The sequence below is a fragment of the Oryctolagus cuniculus genome, chromosome 3, assembly GCF_964237555.1.
Source record: "Oryctolagus cuniculus chromosome 3, mOryCun1.1, whole genome shotgun sequence".
Lineage (NCBI taxonomy): Eukaryota > Metazoa > Chordata > Mammalia > Lagomorpha > Leporidae > Oryctolagus > Oryctolagus cuniculus.
In genome coordinates, this window is record NC_091434.1 from 107,947,281 (window position 1) to 107,973,607 (window position 26,327).

Below are 26,327 nucleotides of genomic sequence, written 5' to 3' on the forward strand. Positions count from 1 at the left end.
AAGGTAATACATGTACTTGCATGTTCTTAACAGCACTATTTATAAAGCCAAATCTTACAAACACCTCAAATTTATGTATAAAAAGATAAATTGCATGACTACATTAATATGAAGTATCCAGAATAGGAAAACCTATAGCGACAGATGCAGGCTAATAATTGCTTAATCAATACAGATTTCCTTTTGGAGTGATCAGTTTTTTTTTGTTTGTTTGTTTTTGTTTTGTTTTTCAATTTAAAGACAGAGTTAGAGAGAGAGGTAGAGACAGAGAGAGGTCTTCCATCTGCTGGTTCACTCCTGATATGACGGCAATGGCCAGAGCTGCGCCCACCCGAAGGCAGGAGCCAGGAGCTTCTTCCGGGTCTACTACGTGGGTGCAGGGGCCCAAGGACTTGGGCCGGATCAAAGATGTTTTGAAACCAGAGAGGTGATGGTTGTACTACACTGTAAATTTATGAAGTGCCACCAAATCGTATAGTTTAATGGCTGATTGTAAAAACAATCCCCAACTTCCAAAACAAAAAGCCAACTAACACCTAAAATGATGGAATCCAAATTCTTATCAGACATACATGGAACATCCTCCAACAGAAATTTTGTGCTGGGCCAAAAATCAGATCAACAGATTCCAAAACACTGAAATTTTCTCTGACCACATGGAATTAAAAGAGAAGTCACTAATAATAAAGTATTTAGGAAGACCCCAAATATTTAGAAATTAAACAACATACTCATGGGTCAAAAAAGTCACTTAAAAATAAGAAAATATTTAACTACACAATAATAAAAACATAATATACAAGTATTCAAATGTATGGATTCTAACTTGAAATGGTGTTTACAGAGAATTCATAGCATTAGAAAACTTATATTAGAAAAATCTAATATCTAAGCTCATTGCTCCAAAAACAGGAGCAAATTCAACCTAAAATAAGAAGAAAATGATAAAAGAATACTTGAAATATAAAAAGAAATAATAAAGAAAATTAATGGAATCACAAGGTTTTTTAAGAACATTAATGGAACTGATAAATTTCTAAACTGATATAAAGGGACCAAAATTTATCAATATCAGGAATTTGAGAGGATACCACCATAGATCCTAAAGATATTAAATGTATAATAACGGAACATTTTGAATACCTTTATAAATTTAATAAATTTACATGAAATGGACATAAAATATCAAATTAAATTAAAAAAATGAGGAAATTGGTATACTTGTACTAAAAAACTGAATTTTCAAGTAAACCTGCCTGCAAAAATTCCAGGTAAGGGGCCGGTGTTGTGCAGTGGGTTAAAGCCACTGGTTTATGTCCCGGCTGCTCCACTTATGACCCAGCTATCTGCAAATAGCCTGGGAAAAGCAGTGTAAGTAGGATGGCCCAAGTGCTTAGGTCCCTGCCACCCACAGGAGCTCCTGGCTTCCTAGCTTCCGCCTGGCCTAACACTGGCTGTTGCGGCTACCTGGGGAGTGAACCACAAGATAGAAAATCTCTCTCTGTCTCTCCCTCAGTCTCTGTTACCTTCACCTCTCAAATTAAGAAATAAATCTTTAAAAAAAAAAATTCCAGGTACACATGAATTCATTCATTTAAGAATGAACAGCATTAATTCTACATGAACTTCTTCAGAAAATAAAGGAGTTCAATTCATTTTAAGACCAGTACCATCAGTTTTGAAACTACAATTGAGAAAATCACAAGTAAACTACAGACCTATTTTTCATAAACATAGTTGCAAAAATCCTTAACAAATATTAGCAAATACAATCCAGCAAAATTCAAAAATAAAGAAATAAAAGGCATACAGATCGGAAAGAATTTAGATATAGAAATGATCTTGAATTTATAAGAAGTCTATAAAATTACTAGAATAATTGAATTAAAGTTCACAGGCTACAAGATCAGTATGTAAAAATTAACCTTATTCCTTATATACTAGTAATGAACAAACAGAAAATGGAATTTAGGAACAATCCAATTGAGAGTGGTATTTAAAAATGCTAAGTAGTTAGGGATATATTTAATAAAGTATACGCAACATCTGTATAATGAGAACTATAGAAAGCTATTGAGAAAATTAAGAAACATTTAAATAAATAGAGAGCTATTATGTTCCTGCAGTGGGAGAGTCTACATTGTTAAAATGTTAACTTTCTCCAAAATGATCTATTTTTTTAAATGCTACCATATATCTTATAGTGCATTTATAATTTGTTTTTCCTATGCCAACTAAAAATAGCACACCTCTCAGAGCCAGAAGGAAATCGAAAGGTTACATAGTTTAACCATCCAACTGAAATCTTCATCTGTCATGTGGTGTTTAGCATGTGCCCAAAAATCTTCAGATGAAGAAGATAACTACATGTGTTATTAATACACTCTCACTAACTCCACCAGAATTTAAAAACAAGCTCTTTCAAGTTACGACTGATCTTAAATGAGAGGCTTTCATGAAGAGGAAAGATAAAAAAGCAATGTACCTGTGGTGAGGGCTGCTGAATATAACCCTGCTGCTGGAGCACAGGCTGGCTGACTGGATGTCCAGTGGGAGAATAGCCAGCAGTAGGGACTGGCTGCCCAGGTGGTAGTGGGGGAGGAGGAGGCGGGGGTGGTGGTGGTGGTGGAGGATGTGGCAGAGGGGCTGCTGTCATGATGTAACCAGACTGCTGTGGGGACTGAAGAACAACAGTGGACTGGAACATGGTGGCATGAGGGTCCGTACCATCGGCAGATGGCTGGCGGGCAAGACTCATGTGGCTGAACTGAGACCCAAGGCTATCCTGTTCAGAGAAAAATGAAAGAGGAAAAACAAAACAAAGAAAAGAAACAGTAAGCTGCCCATACATCATTCAAATTTATCAAATAAAACTGTTTCATATATTTTTAAGTAAGTTCCAGTAGTATATATTATGGAAATCACATATATCTACAACAGAAATGATAAAACAGAAGAGGAATTTGAAGAAAATTGAGAACTCTTAAGGCAGGAGGGCAGAAATATTACAATGCTGTCATTACAAATTATTTATAAAATGTATCTAATGGAAAATGTATTACATGCAGAGTAGGACACAATATTTCACATTAAAATGAAAATATATTTATTTAAAGGAAGATGAAAGGCACATTAGGATATGGAAGGGAAACTGGACATCTTTACATTTCACAATTAACATTTTCTGAAAGGACTTCAAAGGATAGATAACGAACACGGTATTAATTACTCTTTAATGTATCTTCCCTCTTCTTACAAGGCTGCATTCAGCTTCTATGAATCTGTGTCTCTAATAACCAAAATTATTTGCAGAAATTAAATATACAAAATTCAACCATCCAGTCCATTCTGTAATCCCTCAGAAATAATCTGGACAAAAATTTAATTCTTAGGCAGTATTCTTCAGTCCGTTACTTAAATCAGATGTTAGACAAATGTAATGCAAACAACAGTTTCCATCTGTGTTTGCTACTTTGTGAGCAACCAAAGGTGCCCTGACAGATAAGGGTAATGATTTATGTGCCATCTGACAAATATTTCTTTGACTCCATAGCTCTTGCTAGTCTAGAAAATATCGCTAACAATGACAGCATGGGTTTAACTGAACTCCCCAGGTCTCAGGCAACCACAGACTGGCAACAATGTACACGGCACATTATGTTAGGAAGTCAACTTTGAAAAAAATGACATACAAAAATGTGGCAATTTGAGTCCTTGAATCAAAATGGATATTTCTGCAGTTTCTACAGTCTGTTTGTTTTTCCTAAGTAAATTAAGGCTAAAATAAATATATACATACATACATACATAATAGATTGGAAGGTGAAACCCAATTTAATGGTTTAAAACACTGGTTTATTCTTCCCAAGTGGTCATTCTTATATACTCTAGTACTATTAGCCTAATTTAACAAATGGGTTTAATAGAAAAGACAGGGGCTGGTGCTGTGGTGTGGTGGGTAAGGCCGACACCTGTGGGTAAGGCTGCCGCCTGTGGTGCCCAAATCCCCTTCTCCACTTCCCATCCAGCTCTCTGCTATGGCCTGGGAGGGCAGTGGAGGATGGCCCAAGTTCTTGGACTCTTGCACCCATGTGGGAGACCTGGAAGAAACTCCTGGCTTCAGAGTGGCTCAGCTCCTACAGTTGTGGCCAACTGGGGAGTGAACTGGTAGATGGAAGACCTTCTCTCTCTGCCATTCCTTCTCTCTCTGTGTAACTCTGACTTTTGAATAAATAAATCTTTAAAAATAAAAAAAAACAAAAACAAAAACAGAAAACTATTTACAAATACAAAGCAATATGGCAAAATATGTTAAAAGATACTATAACTATATAGTAATGTCAGTGTTGCCTTGGAAAAAAGTCATTTACTTTTTCTGATGAAAGTTCCATTTTCCAAAACAATTTTGAGGATTTTTTGTTTCTAAAAATATTGATAATTATCTGCAGATATAGCTTGTACTCTGACTTGGAAAGCAATTCCAAAATGTGATGACCATATAGTCTGAAAAATAACAGTACTACTGGGAAAAATATATGGGTTGGTAAGGAAATTCATTTAAAGGAAATGAATATTTATTAAACTCCTACTTCATGTCAGGCACTACACAGAAGGCATTTATATTGTTTCACATGCATAGTAACTATACAGAGTCACAGAGCAAACACTTGGCAGTAAAAATCTGGGATCTTACTGAGACGTGTAACTTGGAATATACTTTGAATTAAAGGAGGTTAAGTACCTAGAGATCTTCTTTGGAAATACACATCGGAGCAAGTCCTCTATAATTGCATGATACAATTCACCCTAATAACTGTAACTGAGTCAACTAGACCTGCAGTACTGGGGAGAGAACAGAAAGCCTAAACCAGATGAAAGCTGCCATCCTTGGACTGCAAAGGTCCTGCACTGACCTCAATAAGAAAAGTACCTAAAATTTCTTAAGTACTGGAATGGTTAAACCGAAAATTATTTCATAATGAAAAAACAGGAAAAGATTATGGTTTAAACAGCAAGAAGCCAATGTAACCATTATTTTATTGAAGTGAATAAACATATATAATATGGATCAGAACAGTATTTTTGGTACAGATGAATCCTTGTCTTTAAAAAATTTTGAGGCCGGCGCCACGGCTCACTAGACTAATCCTCCGCCTTGTGGCACCAGCACACCGGGTTCTAGTCCCAGTCGGGGCGCCGGGTTCTGTTCCGGTTGCCCCTCTTCCAGGCCAGCTCTCTGCTGTGGCCAAGGAGTGCAGTGGAGGAAGGCCCAAGTGCTTGGGCCCTGCACCCCATGGGAGACCAGGAGAAGTACCTGGCTCCTGCCATCGGATCAGCGTGGTGCGCCAGCTGCAGCGCACCGGCCGTGGCGGCCATTGGAGGGTGAACCAACGGCAAAGGAAGACCTTTCTCTCTGTCTCTCTCTCTCACTGTCCACTCTGCCTGTCAAAAAAAAATTTTTTTTTTCAAAAGATCACATTATATTGATCACATTCTTAAGCATCTATCACACATCTACCCACAGAAACAATGCAGGAGGTGAATAGAGATATAGTACCACGGAATACTGCTGGGTGGGTGAGACTGGCAGGAGCGGGGATGGGTAAGGGGCTGTAGAGCACTGAATAGGCTGTGAAGAGGACTGCAGAAGATGAACAGGCTAAAGAATAGCAGGTTGGCAAACAGTGTTAATGTCAGAATAAAATGTTAGAAGAACTGCATAGAACAGAAATTTATACTATCTGGCAGTGTCTTTTACTACATTTACAAAGTCATTCAAAATACAATATAGGGAAACAATAATACTAAATGAAGAAACTCTAAATAACAAAATCTTTGAGAACAAACCTAAGGACAAACCTACGCTACAATTAGAATAATTTGTGATAAAAACACTTCTTTAACACAGTTTAACTGCAACAGGTAATTTTTAGACATTCAGAATCTTATCTAACCAAGATGTCTGGATTGTCAGCAAAGCAAAACTGTTTTTCCTTATTTCCTAGGAAGGAGTGGACCTATTTAGGTATTTACCATGAAAAACTTCATACTTTCTTTTCATCACACGGTAATAACTAACACAATATACTTATAACCATTTTTCATAAGGCAAGATTAAATGCTATTTTAGAACCAAAGTTAATAAAATTTAGTAATTTTATTAAAAAAAAATCTAACTGTGGGTATTCATGAGTAATAGCCTAAGGTCCAACACACACATATACCCAGACAAATGTAATCACATAAACACATCTTTTTTATATATGGAAGAGAACACTTTTCTTGTAACTAAATACATTTTTATTACTGGAGTATGTGTTAGGAGCAGAGAAACCAGTCACATGAAATTGTTAGGCACTAATGAAATATTCCTGTTTGAAGATCAAAAAGAGAAAAAATGGGCCGAAGCCGCAGCTCACTAGGCTAACCCTCCGCCTTGCGGCGCCGGCATACGGGGTTCTAGTCCCGGTTGGGGCGCCGGATTCTGTCCCGGTTGCCCCTCTTCCAGGCCAGCTCTCTGCTGTGGCCCGGGAGTGCAGTGGAGGATGGCCCTGTACTTGGGCCCTGTACCTGCATGGGAGACCAGGAGAAGCACCTGGCTCCTGTCATTGGATCAGCGTGGTGCGCCAGCTGCAGCACACCGGCCGCGGCGGCCATTGGAGGGTGAACCAACAGCAAAAGGAAGACCTTTCTCTCTGTCTCTCTCTCTCACTGTCCACTCTGCCTGTGGAAAAAAAAAAAAAAAAAAAAAAAAAAAAAAAAAAAAAGAAAGAAAGAAAGAAAGAAAGAAAAGAAAAAAAGAAAAAAAAAGAAAAAAGAACTTTTACATTTACTCGATGTACAGAAAAAAGTTTTTTTTTTTTTTTTAAAGATTTTTTTGTTTACCTGAAAGTCAGAGTTACACAGAGAGAGACAGAGAGAGAGAGGTCTTCCATCCACTGGTTCACACCCCAGATGGCTGCAACAGCTGGAGCTGTGCCAGACGAAGCCAGGAATTTCTTCTGGGTCTTCCTCATGGACGTAGGGGCTCACGCGCTTAGGCCATCTTCCATTGCTTTCCCAGGCCATAGCAGAGAACTGGATGGGAAGTGGAGCAGCCAGAACTCAAACAGGCGCTCATATGGGATGCCAGCACTACAGGTGGCAGCTTTACCTGCTACGCGACAGCACTGGCCCCCCAAAAGAAGTGTTTTTAAGAATGAGAACATTTTGGGATGGGAGCTTTCCTGGCAGTTAAGATCCTGATTAAGACACACATATCCTGGGGCTGGTGTTGTGGCACAGAATACCTGTGGCACTGGTAGCATACCTGTGACATTGGTAGCATTCCATATCGGCACCAGTTAATGTCCTGGCTATTCCACTTCTCATTCAGCTCCCTGCTAATGTGCCTGGGAAAGCAGCGGAGGATGGCCCAAGTACTTGGGCCCCAGTACTCATGTTGGGGACCTAGATGAAGCTTCTGGCTCCTGGCTTCAGCCTGGCCCAGCCCTGCCCATTACATATGTTTTGGGAGCAAACCAGTAGATGGAAGGTCTTTCTGTCTCTCCTTCTCTCTCTTTAACTTTTTCAAAATCTTACAAAAAAGATACCCACAACCCCAGTCAGAGCACCTGGGTTAGAGTCCTGGCTCTGCTCTTAACTCATTTACTGCTAATGTAGTGGCAGTGACTCAAACAGCTGGACCCACATGGGAAATCTGCATTTTATTAAGAGCTCACAGTTTCAGTCTGGTCTAGCCCCAGCTATCACAGGCATTTGAGGAGTGAACTACCATATGGGAGCTCTGTCTCTCAACCAACCAAACAAACAAACAAATATTTTAAAATCATTTTAAAATATTGGGAATACAGTTAGCCATCTATGAGCTAACACTGTCATGTGATTTAACTTCCCAATTTTATAAGTTTATTATAAAGAGGAAATATACATATTGGTCTAAAGACTGCTGTAATGAACTTTATAGAAGCAATCAGAGAAATGGAGTTTTCCTTATTTGATGAAAATTTTTTGTTAAACTATATATTCATGAATCTCCCCTGGAAAACATCTCTGAAGACAATAGTTTAAAAATGCAAGATAAACTAAGCCGGTGCCACGGCTCACTAGGCTAATCCTCCACCTTGCGGCACCGGCACACCGGGTTCTAGTCCCGGTCGGGGCACCGGATTCTGTCCCGGTTGCCCCTCTTCCAGGCCAGCTCTCTGCTGTGGCCAGGGAGTGCAGTGGAGGATGGCCCAAGTGCTTGGGCCCTGCACCCCATGGGAGACCAGGATAAGTACCTGGCTCCTGGCTTCAGATCAGCGCGGTGCGCTGGCTGAACCAACGGCAAAGGAAGACCTTTCTCTGTGTCTCTCTCTCTCACTGTCCACTCTGCCTGTCAAAAAAAAAAAAAAAAAAAAAAAGGCAAGATAAACTAATGGAATAAGATTGCTCAGGGAATAATCTAAAGAGAAATCTTTATGACAACTAAGATGTATGACAACTAAGATGCATTATTAACACAATATTAACAAGATGGTTTCTAAAAAATGAAATGCTAAGATTAACTTAGCATATAGAAAAAAAAGTGAAAGCACTAAAAAACGGTAACAGCTGCAAAGATCTATAAGGTAGCCTCTGGTTCCTCACAAATCGCTTGACTAGAAATAAGCAAGCTTTCCTGAGATAACAGTGTGTATTACACAAAAGGAGCTGAAGTCTCTTTAAAACTTCCAAATACAGGCTATTTTAGATAGTTAGATAATAATTAAAATGTAACTGTCTTCTAGACAACTTGACATTCTATTTAAGTGTCAGATGAAGCAAAAGCTTTGATCTGTTGGTGTATAATAGAAGGACTATGAGCACCAAGGTCTCCCAGAGTGTCAGACGGCAGTAACTGTGGGTTAGAAGACTGATCAAAGTAAAATTCTGACACCACTAATGGAAGTTAAAGTCTTAGCACTTCCTTTTCCTACCTAAAATATAACTGGTTGCAAAACAATAGTCACCTAAAGTGATTGATTTTTTTTTTTTTACACAGTATATTCAAGAAATGCAGTCCACCTGAAGGTTTTGGCGATCATAGTTTTCTTATGTTTGGTTATTTGAAACTTCATGAATGAATGAGTGGGCAAGACAGTATCATTTGCTCTTTAGTATCTATTTCTGTATCTGATGACATATTGCCTGATACACCTGAGGCAATGCCAGGAAACTCACCCAATGAGTTGGATACATACTACAATACTTCCAAAAATCTCAAAAAGGTATCTGCTTATAAATTAGGCTGCTTATACATATACTTCATTTAGGACTGCCTCTGATAATGAATCCAGACAGTTATTGCCAAGAAGTACATTCATTCTTAGAATTTTTTGAATCTGTCAGACTAAGATTATTTACACTGAATTAAATCCAAATGAAAAAAAATCTTAGAAGGTTCATGGTGAGATACAAAGTCAGCCACACAATAGCATGACAAAGAGAAAACTCTTTGGGACCAAGGTGCTTGAAGCCAAGAAAGACAAAGCCAAGGAAGTTTCATGTTTGAATGAATGTAACTAAAAAGTGTTGGGAAGGTAATTTGTGAGTCTTTAGAAACAGTATAACCTACACATACATGAATTCATTTGTATGGTCTTAGAAGTATATCAGCAACTTCTAAGTAATTTTGTTTTAATAAAATTGCCTTGCCCAGTATTAGCAGTCTTCACTGACAGAGGTACAACTATTTTCATACTATTTGATAATATAATTAAACTGCTTATATGTATATTCTTTATCCTTGAAATACAAATGGTAAGGATCAACACTGTGGAATAGCAGGTTAAGCAGCAGCCCGCAATATGGGCATCTCATATATGTGCCAGCTAATCCATTTCTTATTCAGTTCCCTGCTAATGTGTCTGGGAAAGCAGCAGAAAATGGCCCAAGTCCTTGGGCTCCTGCACCAAATGTGGGACACCTGGATAAAGTTTCTGGCTCCTGGCTTTGGCCAGGCCCAGCCCTGGTCACTATGGCCTTTGGGGAGTAAACTAGAGGATGAACGATCTCACTCTGTCTCTGTCTCTTCCTCTCTCTATAACTTTGCCTTTCAAGTAAATAAGTAAATATTGGGAAAAAAAACAAAAACAAATTATACTTGTGAGCAAAACAAAGTTTTTCCAGATTCTAGTTTTTTTAAACCATATTTCTTTCTTTTCTTTTTTTTTTTAACAGGCAGAGTGGACAGTGAGAGAGAGAGACAGAGAGAAAGGTCTTCCTTTGCCGTTGGTTCACCCTCCAATGGCCGCCGTGGCTGGTGCGCTGCGGCCGGCGCACCGTGCTGATCCAAAGCCAGGAGCCAGGTGCTTATCCTGGTCTCCCATGGGGTGCAGGGTCCAAGCACTTGGGCCTTCCTCCACTGCACTCCCGGGCCACAGCAGAGAGCTGGCCTGGAAGAGGGGCAACCGGGACAGAATCCTGCATCCCGACCAAGACTAGAACCTGGTGTGCCGGTGCCGCTAGGCGGAGGATTAGCCTAGTGAGCTGCGGCGCTGGCCAAACCATATTTCTTTTTTTTTTTTTTTTTTTTTTGATAGGCAGAGTGGACAGTGAGAGAGAGAGACAGAGAGAGAAAGGTCTTCCTTTGCCGCTGGTTCACCCTCCAATGGCCGCCGCTGCAGCCGGCGCACCGCGCTGATCCTGGCAGGAGCCAGGAGCCAGGTGCTTTTCCTGGTCTCCCATGGGGTGCAGGGCCCAAGCACCTGGGCCATCCTCCACTGCACTCCCTGGCCATAGCAGAGAGCTGGCCTGGAAGAGGGGCAACCGGGACAGAATCCGGCGCCCCGACCGGGACTAGAACCCGGTGTGCCGGCGCCGCAAGGTGGAGGATTAGCCTATTGAGCCACGGCGCCGGCCCATATTTCTTTCATAAGAAATTACCCTCCCATTTTCTCACCAGTGGACTATTTAGATAGTTTTGCACAGAAGAACAGATATATCTGTGGATCAAATATCTTTGATATGCTACACAACATTTATGAGTTGGAATGAAAGTGAAAGAATTTATACTCATATAAACAATTTCTCCAAAGATGGATAATACATTTTTAGGGATGAAAAATTGAATGTGAAAATGTATGTGTAAGTTCTAACATTTATATAAATTCAAGATATTATTATAAGTACTTTTGGGAATTCTAATTCTCAGAATTTCTTTGTATCTCTCAGGGTATTTGGAATTGCTGGACTGACAGACAACAAGTTTCTTTTAATTGCCTCATTTGTTGAAACTTAACTCCCTTTGCTCATTGCACAAATGAACAAATCTTAGTTTTGTTTTATTCTTCCTCTTGCCCTTTTCTTACTGTTATAAAGTAGGGATAAAATACCCACCAGATAGACTCATAAAAGAAAAACATTCCTTTCTTTCTAATAATAAGTGATTACTGGTTGAAAAGCCCTTCTCTTCCTATGAGTAATGAGTGAGACATCACTGGTGGCAGATTAAAGATGTAAGAGATACTACTTGGGAAATCTCAATTAGTAAATTTACTCCCAAATATGCAAAGGCAGGTGAACTGAGCATTATCTAATTGTGGAGAGTTGCACCTGTGAGAAGATGTGATTAGCTGCTGGTTGTTGAGGTGGTGGGGGTGGCAGAGGTTGCTGTGGAGGTCCAGGCACTTGTGTTCTAACTGGTTGTTGGGTCATAGGAGGATTATACACAACTGGACTCCCATCCGGGTTTATGAAGGGCTGACCTGAAAAATTTTAAAAGGAGGAAAAGCATTCATTTATAATTGAGATTTATAATAAGCCATTCTACTAACAATTTACAATATTTCCATAAATGCCTTAACTACAGCTTCAAAACCCCCAATCTTTAGAATATTCAAATGTGCTATTAGAGCATTTTACAAAGATATATTGTCCCACACCCTACTTACTTATATACTTACTTACACTATTTACATTATAAAGTTACTTTATAATATATACTATTTTATGAATAACTCTGAAACACATTTTGTTCAAGGGATTCAGTTACAGGATTATGGTCCTATAGAGCTATAATATATTTCAGTCTAATAAGAAATATCTAATTTATTGGATATAGTGTTTTTTTAATAAATATATGCTTCACTTATAGAATTAAAGCTGGCTGAAAATTAAAATAATTGACAACTAAAACTTCAAATGACAAAATGTCATTTTATAATTACTAATTTGCTGTAAGTTGTAAGTAATTTCTTTTAAATTCTAAATAATTTTTAGCAGTTTCTTTTCTATTTCCAGTAAGTTTTATTCAATGATAAGATATAAAACTAGAGAGAATTTTATTATTTCTTCGGAGGCTTTGTTCTTATTGCTTAATAATTATTAGGAGGGAAAGATGGGTATTTTAAGTGCCTGAGTAAAAGAAATACTACTCCTTCTTACATGTATTATAAAGTTATTTTAAGAAGAAACATATTATTTTATAGAAAAACAACAAACAAGTAAAGGTCAAAAGAAAAATAAATCCCCTATGATTTTACAGTTAACATTCCAGATATAGAATTCTTTTGTTGAAGGTAAAGAATCAAAGAAAAGTATTTTTTTTCACTATACAGTGGAATATTAAAAGGAAAAGAGAAGACTACCTTATGAACTCATTTAAAGTGAGGAGAATGCAGAGAAAGAGAAATTTGACTGACAAGCACTTTCTTAAATGATCTTTAAAAACATTCTTTCTACCATGGTAAACTCTTCTCCATTTTGGGGGGAACATTTATGATCAACAAAATATTATTTGGGGAGGACTACTACACTAGTCTATACTTATCAAGCAGATAGTCCTTCCAAGTAAAATTATTTTCATCAGCATACTGGTTTATGTAATGGTTATAAATAACAAAAAACAACTTGTATTGATTGTTAAATAATTTGGGAAAAATACAGAAGATTTCGGTGAAAGCAGGTTCAACAATAATTTTATCAAAGATTTTATGAAAAAAACTGTATGTATAGTAACATTGTTCTAAAAAACTCATTTAAAATTAAGACCGCAAATGAATCTTTCATGTTCCCAAAACCAATAATATGTTCTGAGTAAAAAATAATAGGAAATAGTAAAATATTAAATCCAAATAGCCTTATTCAGAAAATTATTGTTTAGTAACATAATGCCACAAGACAAGAAAAGCTATTAAGCAAAAACTGAACTAATTTCTGAAAAATCATTTATAATAATATAATTCTTGTAATGGAAATAAACACTTGAAATATTTTACCTTAAAGAGAGATCTGAGGCCGGCGCCGCGGCTCACTAGGCTAATCCTCCGCCTAGCGGCGCCGGCACACCGGGTTCTAGTCCCGGTCGGGGCGCCGGATTCTTTCCCGGTTGCCCCTCTTCCAGGCCAGCTCTCTGCTGTGGCCAGGGAGTGCAGTGGAGGATGGCCCAAGTGCTTGGGCCCTGCACCCCATGGGAAACCAGGAGAACCACCTGGCTCCTGGCTTCGGATCAGCGCGGTGCGCCGGCCGCAGCGCGCCAGCCGTGGTGGCCATTGGAGGGTGAACCAACGGCAAAAGGAAGACCTTTCTCTCTGTCTCTCTCACTATCCACTCTGCCTGTCAAAAAATAAATAAATAAATAAATAAAAAAAAGAGGGAGACCTGAATAAAATCTGAAAGTAATGAGTTCTAAGCCAAAAAAAAAAAAAAAAAAAAGTCTGGAGATACTAAGAGATCTGACACTCCCCCATATCTGCCTTGTTCAGTTACTGCTAGTAATGTGACATCATCAGCTAGGTCTGTGAGTTTTACAGTAAAGTTACCAAGAGCTCCAAGATTATCCTCATTACTTGCCCAATGACTATGCAACATTATTTTGAGTAGAGACAAAGACTTCTTCTGATCTCTTAAATGATCAAATTTTCTCTCTATAAAATCCTATTTGCCAGTCTACATAATGAAATATATTGTTTTATTTTTATGAAATATATTGTTAGCTACAGTTTCCTTACCCCTTTGGTTCAGTTTCCCTATCTATATATAAGGATTTTACCTATCTCAATAAAATATTTAAATACCTAATGTATTTAAAATACCTAATACAGTACATGGGACTAAGGAAATGCTCAATGAATATCATTAACTAAATGTTAGAATATGTGTTGTCAATATTAATTCATAATGACAACCCATTTTCCTTCCTTCAGTAGAAAACAATTTTAGGACATTTGTGCACATTCTGAAGGACAATTAATTAAAGGTTTCTTTCAATTTCATCACAAGATGGATAAGAGCTGCTTATTTGGCCCTTCATAAAATGCATGCTATTTTCTCCAGTATAAAATTACTGTATCATTGAAAGCCCTTTCAAAGAGGGCTTTCTAAGAAATGAAATTCATTTCTAGGAAATGATTTATTCTTTAATTATAGTTAGGCTATTATTTGGTGTAGAAGATATCATGTTTATAACATTTTCTACTTTTTTAAATTAAAGTTCTCAAAAAATCATAACTGTTCATGAAAAATGAAAAGCTGGCAACACATATACAGACAATACATTTAATAAATATCTTTTAATTTTCAGATAACTCCTGGTACTTTTTTTTGGATACCAACCTGTTTGTGGGTTGATCAGAATACTGCCAGGTGGTATGCCTGTCGCTTCCAAGGGAAGCAAAAAGAAGCTAGTGCTAGGAGATGCGACTTGCCCATTTAGGCCACCATCAAAGGAAAGAGAACTATGAGTGCTGACAGTTGGATAGACGACAGGTGCGCCATGAGAAGACTGGCTGAGAGCTGTACCTGGAAGAGGCTGCTGGATGTGAGAAAGAGAGCCCGTAGATGACCCTACACTACCAGAAGACTCAGAACCTAGGGGAGGAGTAATGAAAAAATATGGATTTTTTAAAACCTTATATTAAAACACAGGTTTTAAAAATTTAACAACAAAATTAATATTGCATAACATGCAGTTACCACATGAAAGCCACTGGCTATTTCTGATTTACTGTTCAATTTTGCATACCCACCCCATCACGAATATGTTTAGAACAGCAAATTGATAACATAAATTGTCAGAGTCATAGCCAAGCATGCAACTTAAGCAAGTTTTTAACAACACCAGCCACAGACAGTCACAAAAAACACATTATCCACATTCCCAAAAGGACAAGGTTATGTACATTTTACCTTTTAGAATAACACCTAGGAATATAAAGATTACAATTTTCCCCCAGGAAAAAGAACTTAGCATGGCCAAATGACCCAAACCTCTTATTTAAGAAACCCCTTATGTGTAAGAACACAGAAAGATTAAGAGTAGGAAATAACAGAAATGACAAACTCTCTATTAAGAGAAATCACTGTCAAGTTTCATTGCAGAATTTCACTTCTCATTTATAGCATCTTCCTATAAATTTTTAAATATTATTAAAGGAGAGATAGCATGAAAAAATTCCAAGTATTTATACTGTCATCAGCTTAAACTTTACTGTTGATTGAACTTAATAAATTAATTTGATAATTGATATTTAATTGCTTTCATACCTGTAATCTATTTCATTGGCTTTTATACAGAGACTGAAAATGTCATTCAGTTTCAGCATTATGGCTACAGGTGCACAATAAGACAAAGAAAGAAGAAAAAGGTCTGGATAACGTATATGATTAAGCTGTGAACAAAGGAGGTGACTGAGGGGGAGAAATAATCTTTAATAATACTTCTTCACATCTCTGAAAATAATATAGGTTATAAACAGAACATGTTCACCAAATGCTTTAATTTGGCAGCATGTCCAAATAACACTCTCATAATATATAAATTTTTTCTATTAAGATTACCAACTGGCCATTATTCAAACAAATGTATTATATGGTACACAGGCAGATTTCTTATATTCACAAGATTTACCTGTCTTTAGCAATATCCTATCAAACACTATGACATTTTGAATACTCATATATCTATGTTGTAACTTAATAAGGAGGCAACTCTTCTCATAAGGCTTAACAACTGAAAGTATTGACTATAATTAGGTATTAAAAATTATTTACCTTCAATTATCTTTCAAATATTATCTGCATACATCATATGTCAAGGATAACTCAAAAAGCTGGGGCTAAACAGCCATTTCTAACTTTCATGCTTATTTTGGGATAAAAATCAAAATCTACAAGGGTCCTCAAAAAAACCATGAACTCTTTAGTTTTGAAGACAGTTCATGAAAATGAGAAAAGAAAATGTTTTGAGCCAATATATTCTAAAAGTAATGCAGCTAGGGGAATGAGAAGATAATTAAAATTTCAAGTGAATAATGCAAGGGGGCTTCCAAAAGTTCATGAGAAATCCCTAATATCTTTTAGTTACATTTCCCATGAGCTTTTTTAAAAAAAAAAAAAAGATTCATTTTATTTATTTGAAAGACAGAGTTACAGAGAGAGGTAGAGACAGGGAGAAAGGTCTTCCATCCACTGGTTCACTCCCCAGATGGCTGCAATGGCTGGAGCTGCACCCATCCGAAGCCAGGAGCCAGGAGCTTCTTCCAGGTCTCCCACCCAGGTGCAGGGGCCCAAGGACTTGGGCCATCTTCCACTGCTATCTCAGGCCATAGCAGAGAGCTGGATCAGAAAAGGAGCAGCCGGGACTAGAACCGGTGCCCATATGGAATGCCGGTGCTTCAGGCCAGGGCTTTAACATGCTGCACCACAGCGTCGGCCCCCATGAGATTTTTTTAAAAGCAAGTTTTTTTTTGTTTCAAAAACAATTTATTTATTTTAAAGGCAAAGTGTTGAGAGTGCGAGGAGAGAGAGGATGAGAAAAAGAGAGAGAGAGAGAGAGAGAGAGAGAGAGAGAGAGAGAAATCTTCCATCTTCTGGTTCGCTCCTCCAATTGCCAGAACAGCAAGGGCAGGACCAGGCTGAAGCCAGAGCTAGGTCCAGGTGTCCCATGTGGGTGGCAGGGGTCCAAGCATGTGGGCCATCATCTGCAGCATCCCAGATTTAGCAGAAAGCTGTATGGAAAGCGTAGAAGCTGCGACAGTACTGGCGATCTGATTAGTGATGCTGTTATGGGATGCTTATTGGCACCACAAGCAGCAGCTTAATCCCATGCTATGCCACAACGCAGGCCCTCCCATGAGCTTCTTGAAACCTCCTTGTAGTTACATCATATTATTTTTCTTTGGTTTTTAATCCCTCAAAAACTTATTAGCAATTTTATTCATTTTTGAATGAAAATGAAGGATTTTAAGAAATGCTATCAACAATTGATAGCATTAGCTGAAAATGCAATCAGCATTGAATAACCCTCAGTGAGAAACCATGCCTTCCAACTAGGAATAAGCAATGAAGAAGTTTCAGTCACCTCTGGGCACTCAAACAAAACATGAACTACAAGGAATCTACCTAGTTAAAGTTTATATCATAAAAGACTAGAAATTTTATTTCAGTTGTTAGTAAATCTCTCTCCAGGACAGAGTGAATCCTAATGTCAATAAACATATTGTCCCTGAAGTACTTTTGAGGTGTTCAGTGCACTGAAGGTAATAATTTTACATTTTAGGGTAATTAACAGCATACTAAAAACAGCTAAGACAACATTAGGAAAACTAAAATTTTCAATGCATAGTTCTAAATAGGCACTTATACCTGTTTTTGAGAGCCTGCCTATGCTTTTGCTGCTTCCAGAACTATCACCTCTTGTCAGGACCGAGATTCCACTAAAGCTGCTGGCTTTGGTTACAGCAGGCTTCAAGTTTCGGAGGGAGCTGTCTGAATCTGTGCTGCTCCAAGGTCGTGGTTCTGAATACTTCAAGTCATTGTCAGTGCTGCTTTGATGGCTATTTGTTGATCTCCCTGAAGCATCTTTATTAACTCTGTAATTTAGAAACAAATCTTTGAGAAGCTACTAGGGAAGAAAAAGAAAGTAAAGAAAAAAATTCCTTTAAATTTTCCATACTGTATTGAAAACATGCTTCCAATACCTAAATATCTGGCGCCTCTGTTGAGTAGTACTAGCGTCCTCATCTTGGATTCTGTTGGTATTTTAATAAAATACTTCCATAAGACATTTCAATTTTTATTAGCATCAGGCAGCTATCAAAACAGATGTTAAAAATTCCCTTACCTTTTGTCAATAATATAATTCTCTTGGGAACACAGAGACTAGAAAGAAAGAAGAGATACAAAAAATTGAGCTTTTGTCAAATTCCATCTGAAAGCCAATGACAACAAAAATCATGTGTAATAAGATTGAATAGTGTTCCTTCCAGTTCAAAATGGTGATGGGGTACACAAATATATAATAGAATTGTTTTCTGGTTTATGGATGCTATGCTTATTTTTCTTTAAGACTTATTTATTCATTTGAAAGGTAGAGTTAGAGAGAAAGACAGAGAGAGAGACAGACAGACAGAGACAGAGAGATCTTCCATCTGCTGGTTCACTCACCAAATGGCAGCAATGGCCAGAGCTGGGACAATCCAAAGACAAGAGCCAGGAACTTCTTCTGGGTCTCCCACATGGGTACAGGGGCCAAAGCACTTGGGCCATGTTCTGATGCTTTCCCAGGTGCATTAGCAGGGAGCTGGATCAGAAGTGGAGCAACCCATACAGGATGCCAGCATCACAGGTGATGGCTTTATCCACTATGTCACAGTACTGGTCCCAGTGCTTATTTTTTTAACAAATACGTATCTTGAAGACATTCATTTAGTGGTTCAAATTAATTTGAAATTCAAATAGTGTCTTCCAAGTGAGTGAACTCATTTTCATTATCATATACACAAGACAAATACCAATCTGCATAAGACATATGCAGATTCCACCACTTTGAATTAACAAACATTGGATCACTGGTGCTTTGGCTTGTGGATATAGCAATAAATCAGAAGCACTTTCAGTGCTGTTAATTAGGCCAGGCAGTGATCATTTTTGTTTGTATCACTACAACAGTTTTCTAGATTTTCAGCTGTGAATTTTTGTCCTTTTCGTCTATTTTTGTATGCCAGAATCTAGAGTAATTTCTCTAAAATGTCAATTTGATCATACCTCTCCCCTCTCTAATGCTTCTCTAATGTTTTAGCACAGTGATCAGCAAATTACGGCCAGTCACACGTTTCTACAAATAAAGCTGTATGGGAACACAGCTATTACTATTCACTTCTGTACTGCCCATGATTGCTCATATTAAAAAGTCAGTGCTAAGTAGCTGCAATGAAGACTATAAGGCTCCAAAAGCCTAAAATAGTAAGTATATAGCCCTATATTGGCTGGCGCCGCGGCTCACTAGGCTAATCCTCCGCCTAGCGGCGCCGGCACACCGGGTTCTAGTCCCGGTTGGGGCGCCGGATTCTGTCCCGGTTGCCCCTCTTCCAGGCCAGCTCTCTGCTGTGGCCAGGGAGTGCAGTGGAGGATGGCCCAAGTGCTTGGGCCCTGTACCCCATGGGAGACCAGGAGAAGCACCTGGCTACTGGCTCCTGCCATCGGATCAGCACGGTGCGCTGGCCGCAGCGCACCGGCCGCGGCGGCCATTGGAGGGTGAACCAACGGCAAAAGGAAGACCTTTCTCTCTGTCTCTCTGTCTCTCTCTCACTGTCCACTCTGCCTGTCAAAAAAAAAAAAAAAAAAAAAAAAAAGTATATAGCCCTATATGGAAAACCATTTGCTGCTGACCACAAAAGCCACAAGTCCAACCACTTTAACAAATCTTCAGGGTCTAGACAAGTAGCTGCTGAATATTTCTCCAATCTGGACACTTTTTGTTTCCTTTGCTACCTAATCCTGCAACTCTAAATTCCTTCAATTCTTCACATGTGTCAAGTTCTCCTTTAACTTTAGGCCTCAGCAAATATTGGCCCTTTTCTTGGAACCCTTCATGACTGTGGGTCTCCTTTTAGAAGCTAACTCTTCCCACTCCCACCCCAATTCTGGTTTTGGTGCTTCTCTCATATATGCAAACCACATACCATACTATCATTACTTGACCACTCACCAAGGGCAGAAACTTCATATCTCCTACAAACTAAAGAGAGAAATACATCTAGAGTAGGCTCTGAGTTCAGCAGATCTGGTTTGATATTTGAGCCTTGCTGTTTTCTAACTGTGTGATCTCTGGCTAGCCTACTGGAACATTAGTTTCCTCATGTGTAAAATGAAAAAAATGATAGTGTAGTATCCACCATATAGAGCTGTACTAGGGATAAATTATTTAACAATGTCCGGAGACAGGATTCTGTGTCTAGCATAGCACTTACTTGCATTAGGGGCTCGATAAGATTTGTTAAATTAATGTTATAAATTCTTAACTGCAGGTTTGGATTTTAATGTTATTTAACCTTTGTTTTTTAACAGAGGGTAAATTTCTGTATATGATGATTAATACACTTTATATTCATATATTCTTGAATAATACCTAGTACTGGAAATGACAGGTGCTTGATGGATGTTGGTAAAGCCAAACTAATTCTCTTCTGCCATACTTATATATGCATAGGAAAATTGGCCATTTAGAAGACTTCTCTCATATAATTACTTATCAAGAGAAAAACAAATATTAATCTACAAAGTCAATTACCTTTATTTTAAAAGAACAAACAAGTTACTTATGAAGTGAAGCCCACTAGCAAGTAGGCTTTAGAGTGTATGATTCTGTAGATAGTTACCAATGTTCTAAAAATCTCATATCTTAGAGGTCTGAAAATACACAAATATACACACAAACCAGTGACTTCTGTAGACCATTTGATTCCAAGTTTTCTTAAATTTTATATAACTGCTGCACTGTAAAATTTTGCAAACTATTACATTAGCATGAATAAGATCTGGGGCCGGTGCTGTGGCATAGCAGGTTAAGCTGTTGCCTGCAGTGCCAGCATGCCATACAGGCAGTGGTTTGAGTTCTAGCTGCTCCACTTCTATTCCAGCTCTCTGCTAATGTGCCTGGGACAGCAGCAGTACACCCTAAGTGCTTGGGCACCTTCACCCAAGTGGGCAACCCAGGAGAAGTTCCTGGCTCTTGGCTTCAGCCTGGCCCAGCCCTGGCCCTGTGGCCATTTGGGGAGTGAACCAGTAGATGGAAAACGTATTTCTCTCTCTCTCTACAGCTCTCAAAAAATAAATAAATCTTAAAAACAACAACAAAAAACATGAGCAAGATAGATCACCATATTTCTGAAGTGTGCAAGAAATGTGGTTTAAAAAGAAATATAATCAATAGATTAAAGGAGTATGAAGCCTTTAGAATGAAATGAAAATATATTCTAACATGAAGACCTAAACATAAGCTAATACATACATCTTGGGAAAATATTCGGTCTCTAGCTCTCTGGTACTCTTCTTCTCTTTCTTCTATAGATTTACTTCTTCTGTCATCTTTCAAACGTATTCTCATCTAAAGAAAAGAGAACAACTAACTCTTCTGAAAATGAATTACTGGTTTACGTTTTACACCTATAAAAATGCTATAATTGCTTAGATTACCTGATTATCATCTTTGTCAAAGCTAGAGTTATCTCTCTTAAGGATATATCGTTTCTGAAAGTCTTCACCTCTATCATCCTTAATATGTTCATTAAATTTTTGATCAGGTCTAAAAACAAAGGAACAAAAAAGGATAATGCATAATACTTAATGTAAAGTTAAACATAAAATTTTATAAGAAGTCATAAAAAGTAATAAATGTTACCATTTACTGGTGCTATTAATAGGTATTCATGTTATCTCATTTAGTTCTCCCAATAATATCATAAGAATATACTAGGTATCCCATGCTATAGTTCAGAAGCCACATCAAATATAGTGTTTGCTCTGGAGTCAGACAGCTTCAGTTTAATATCACTTTACTTGCTTTAGGACTTGCCCCAGTTTCAATTAATCCTTCTATTCCACATTTTTCAAATTTGTAAAATGTGAATTACAGAGTATGTAAAATTCATAGGGTTGTTCTGAAGATAAAGTGAATTAACTCATGAACAATACTTAAACAGTAAATACTCAGAAGAAGCTAGTTGTTACTACTGGAAAAACTGAGGTTCAAATGGGTTAAGCAATGGTGTATGGTCAAAAGGCAAGTGTAAAACTAAGCCACAGTTAATAAATAGTCCATGTATGTCAGATTTAATGTCTGCATATTCTGTTTATACAGCCTTCTCTAAATTTACAAAAACATTCTGGGACAAGTAAGAAAGTGCTAGATCTTGTATATTTCACTTTTTAAGATTTATTTATCTGAAAGAGTTACAGAGAGAGGAGAGACAGATGTTTCACTTTTATAGTATCTTTTTTAGTGTTGTTACCCAAAGTAATGATTATGAAATCTTAGCAGTGTATTTTATGGAACACTAATTTTTCCCCTATGGAAATGTTGTAAGTTCTACTGAAATCTAGAAGACAAACATTAAAAAAAGGTTGTTGACCTTGGACAATTACTATTCTATAAAACTTTACTGGCACCGGCACTGTGGCATAGCAGGTGAAGCTGCTGCGTGCCGCGCTGGCATTCCACATGGGTGCCAGTTAAAGTCCTGGCTGCTCCACTTCTGATCCAGTTCCCTGCTAATGTGCATGGGAAAGCAGCAGAGGATGGCCCAAGTACTTGGGCCCTGTACCCATGTGGGAAACTCGTAAGAAGGTCCTGGATCCTGGCTTCTGATCGACCCAGCTCTGGCCATTGTAGCCATTTGGGGAGCGAACCAGCAGATGGAAGATCTCTCTCTTTCTGCCTCTGCCTCTCTGTAACTCTGACTTTCAAATGAATAAATAAATCTTCAAAAAAAAAATTTACCTCTCAAATTCTACCCTCAGTTCAACAAATTAATTCTATGAATACTCTTCTTAGTATCATTCTACTGCAAAATCAGAATGACTCATTTGAAACATATACATAAACACAATTGTATGCTATAAAGAAAATATAAATAAAAGCCTAAGTAGTTTTTTAAATGTACAATTCAAGTATATATTATGTAGCCATATAGTATATGTAAATACCACAAGGAAATTTCAAATTCAAATAAATCTGTGTCAATGACATTTTCAGCAAATTGAGACCATACATTTTATTATATATAGGGCCCAAATAACATATCCAAATATTTATTTTAGTCCATTTAATTTTTAATAAAGTATCTCAGCTTTATCCTGTCAAATCAAGTAAAAGAAAATGAGATTTATCTAAGCAAGCAAAGAAGTCTCTATCATCAAACAGACTTAGATGAGTAAAACAGATCAGAAAGGGGGAAAATAAGAGTGAAAACAGCTTCATGATCAAAATGATGAAATACTACTTTCTGTAGGGCTTTGAGATTGTCTATTTTAGTTGACAATGGTAGTATATTATTTTGTTTTATGATTGCTTCATTTACTAATATCATCTAATTTTTTAAATGTTCGAAGTTCCATTTGCTTATTCAAGGAGTTTCTATCAGTCAAATGACTGATTCCAAAGGAACAGTAAGATTTAAGCAAGGGCCTAGCAACTTTTCTAAGAGCAGCTGGATTCCCACACCAAATAGCATTGGCAGGCACTTCAGCTAACCTTAAGACTGTCTTACCTCTTTCTTTTATAGATGCCTGAATTTAGTGCCCTGCAATCGCCAACTTCCCGCTCCATTGAGACACCCCAGTGGACACCGGGTTGTTGACATCCACAACACCACTGGTTCAAGGCTGGAGCGGGTAATCTCCCTATGAGGAAAAGTAAGTTTGTTTTTATTCAATGTGGAGCAGATCTCTAAGGTTTTCTGATTTACAACCTTCTTCATATCCCAGAAGATATAAAATAAGAATACAGTGTAACTTCAATGATCTGAAATGTTTAGCTATAATTATGCTATTTACCCATATTTCTTTGAGTACATCATAAACAACTCTGCTTAAACTTTTGATTGCCATGATAAAGAAACCCTAAATCTTTCTGACATAATTCACAGAATTCAAATAACTGAGGTTACACTGTATTGAAAACCTTAGAGAGTCACCAGTCAAAATGTTAGTAAAAATGCCTGCTAACGTATGTGTGTTTGGGTATCCAGCAACTCTGAGTGATATTGGAAGATACTGGTTAAATGAATGATAGTACTCTTCATTTTTAGTTCAGCTTATATATTAATGGTTACTATCCTATTTCAGTCATGGTATAACTAACCAGGAAAAGACCAATTGTAAAGGATAATTAAAAACACTAAGGGACAGTCATATAAAAACTAAATCAGAATTGCATTTTCAGGTAACATTTTTACTAATGAAAAAAGATATCATTTTCCAAGATATCTAATTTAATTTTATTTTCGTTGTAGGAACAGAAGTTATTTATGGCATATGAAGTTGACTGCTGCTCATTAGCACAGACCTACTAAAGCCATGTGAAACTGACACAGAAAAATCTGTTGGAGAGGCAAATCAACACCAGAGTAGGCATTTCAGCTAAATTTAACTAGCTGCTTTAGGATTAGCTTTACAAATAGGCAGAAGAGGTATGGTGTGCATGTTATAACTTGAGTGCTTTGGCACTGAGCCTTCTGCTCCCAAATACCAGCACTTTAAATATATCCCATCAACACCACAAAAATAGTTATTTTGAAAATGAAAAGTCTCCTTCTCTTTTAACATTTTGCCTCAGTAAATTGTACAATAGTTCAGGAAGAGAACACAGCATTACAGATGATATAGTTAATTCCACCATCTTATTAGTGGAAGAAAACAAAAAGAGGCTTTCGGAAAGGATTGTAAAATGAAAGATAATTAAATGTGACAGTGTCAAAAATAAAATTCTGCTTTTTTAAAATACAAATTTACCAGAGCAATTCTAATTACACTAATGCAAAAAGATTCATGAGAGTGATTGTCAAACATCACATACATGCTGAGCTTTTTTTGTTTTTTTTTTTTTTAAATTATGTGTTCCAGTCCTCATTTATCTGCCTTATTTAAGTCTAGGTTGGTGCAAGCTAAATGTATTTTTTGGTCCCATCACATAAGGCATCAAAACGCTTAAACTGCTGAAATGTGGAAAATCTCAGATGGATGCTAATGTAGGAAAATAAAGTGTTATGACATAGATATATAACATATATCTGCATGTCTTGACACTTACATTCTTGTATTGCTAGTTTTGTTTACGATGACAGACTTCCCACTCTGATCAACATTGTGGTCTAATCCAAAGTAAGCAGCTACTCTGTGTAATAGCATTCTGTGGTAAGATGTCATTGGGGGAAATTTTTTACGTGGAGACCTACAAGCAGAAGAATAATCTATTTAGTAAGTCAAGGAGAATGGTGATGACAATTTGTTTTCCAGTTAAATCTCAGGACTTACTCATTATTACCAATGAAATCTAAAATTTCTTGTTCCAATTTTAGCAGCATCATTCTGTCCCTGAAACAAAATATGAAGACTTACATGTAAAACTTCACAGTAAAGTAATCACAAATATCAACAGCTGAATTTATATGGCTAATTTTTTCCCTAAAAACTATATATTCAGAATTTTCAAAAGCTTAATGCAAAAATATTTACATGCCTTAAAAATAGTAGTGTTCTAAAACAATGACAGGTAACTTTTTATAACTGTAGACATTATTATAGAAATTTTCACATATGCAGAAAACAGTGTAATAAATCTTGAATCATCCCCCAACTTCAACATTATCAAAACATGGCTATTCTTAAATGCATTCTGATCTGCTAAGTATCACTATATTAGAGTTTTTTTTTTGTTTGTTTAAATATGAGGGTAATAAGAGCATATTAGTTTTACTTTCTCATTTACTAAGATGGGAGGTAGTAGGGAAGCAGATTTCTTTAGTTATGCTTATGACTTTGTTATTATTTTTATTTTTTATTTTATTTTTGAATTTTAACAGAGTTGTTGGTAGCCTCTGTTTAGGCCTTGAGTTTGATCTTCTTTGAGCATTGCCAAAAAAAAAAAAAAAAAAAAAAAAAGGTACCTTTCCCCCCAATTCTTCCATTCAATAATTCAATAAACATTTAATCAACATTTTAATAGTACTTTAAAAAATCACAAGAAACACATGACAAACTGGTGATTATAAACCCAGAGCTCAAAAACAGGATTTCAGTTCAACATAAATTCTAACAACATTCAATTCTGTCCTCATTTTTTATTCTCCTGCATTATTGGCTATCTTGGTAAGCAGCACCATTTATACCTTGTATATCACACCAGAAACTAAAGAATTTAGGCTTGTTACTATGTCTTAATTAATTCTAAATGCAAATTTTAACTACTTTCTATATTTCTATATTTCCATGGCTATAATCCTGGATCCAAGAAGTTGAGATTTCTAGTTTGTCTACTTTTAAAAAAATGTGCTTATTTATCTGACAGGTAGAGTTACAGAGAAAGA

The 26,327-nt window shown here is 37.2% G+C and overlaps 1 protein-coding gene across 13 annotated transcripts in view; it reads right to left on the bottom strand.

Moving 5' to 3' along the window:
• Positions 1-26,327, bottom strand: part of R3HDM1 (R3H domain containing 1) — a 127,876-nt gene that overhangs the window by 77,531 nt on the left and 24,018 nt on the right. For 7 of the 13 annotated variants that reach the window (XR_011387308.1, XR_007920687.2, XR_011387309.1 and 4 more), the window contains 10 exons: positions 25,276-25,335; positions 25,052-25,192; positions 21,439-21,547; positions 21,254-21,349; positions 18,086-18,123; positions 17,943-17,993; positions 17,608-17,834; positions 14,578-14,832; positions 11,578-11,729; positions 2,486-2,785 (listed from right to left, as the gene is read on the bottom strand). Coding sequence is in view for 10 of the 13 variants with exons in the window: in XM_051849604.2 (XP_051705564.2) it covers positions 2,486-2,785; positions 11,578-11,729; positions 14,578-14,832; positions 17,608-17,834; positions 17,943-17,993; positions 18,086-18,123; positions 21,254-21,349; positions 21,439-21,547; positions 25,052-25,192; positions 25,276-25,335 (1,429 nt within the window). In the remaining 3 variants the exon portion in view is untranslated. Of the gene's footprint in view, positions 1-2,485; positions 2,786-5,557; positions 5,660-11,577; positions 11,730-14,577; positions 14,833-17,607; positions 17,835-17,942; positions 17,994-18,085; positions 18,124-21,253; positions 21,350-21,438; positions 21,548-23,510; positions 23,644-25,051; positions 25,193-25,275; positions 25,336-26,327 lie in introns of all 13 variants that reach the window. The other 6 variants (XM_070071005.1, XM_051849605.2, XM_051849608.2 and 3 more) reach the window with 4 other exon arrangements.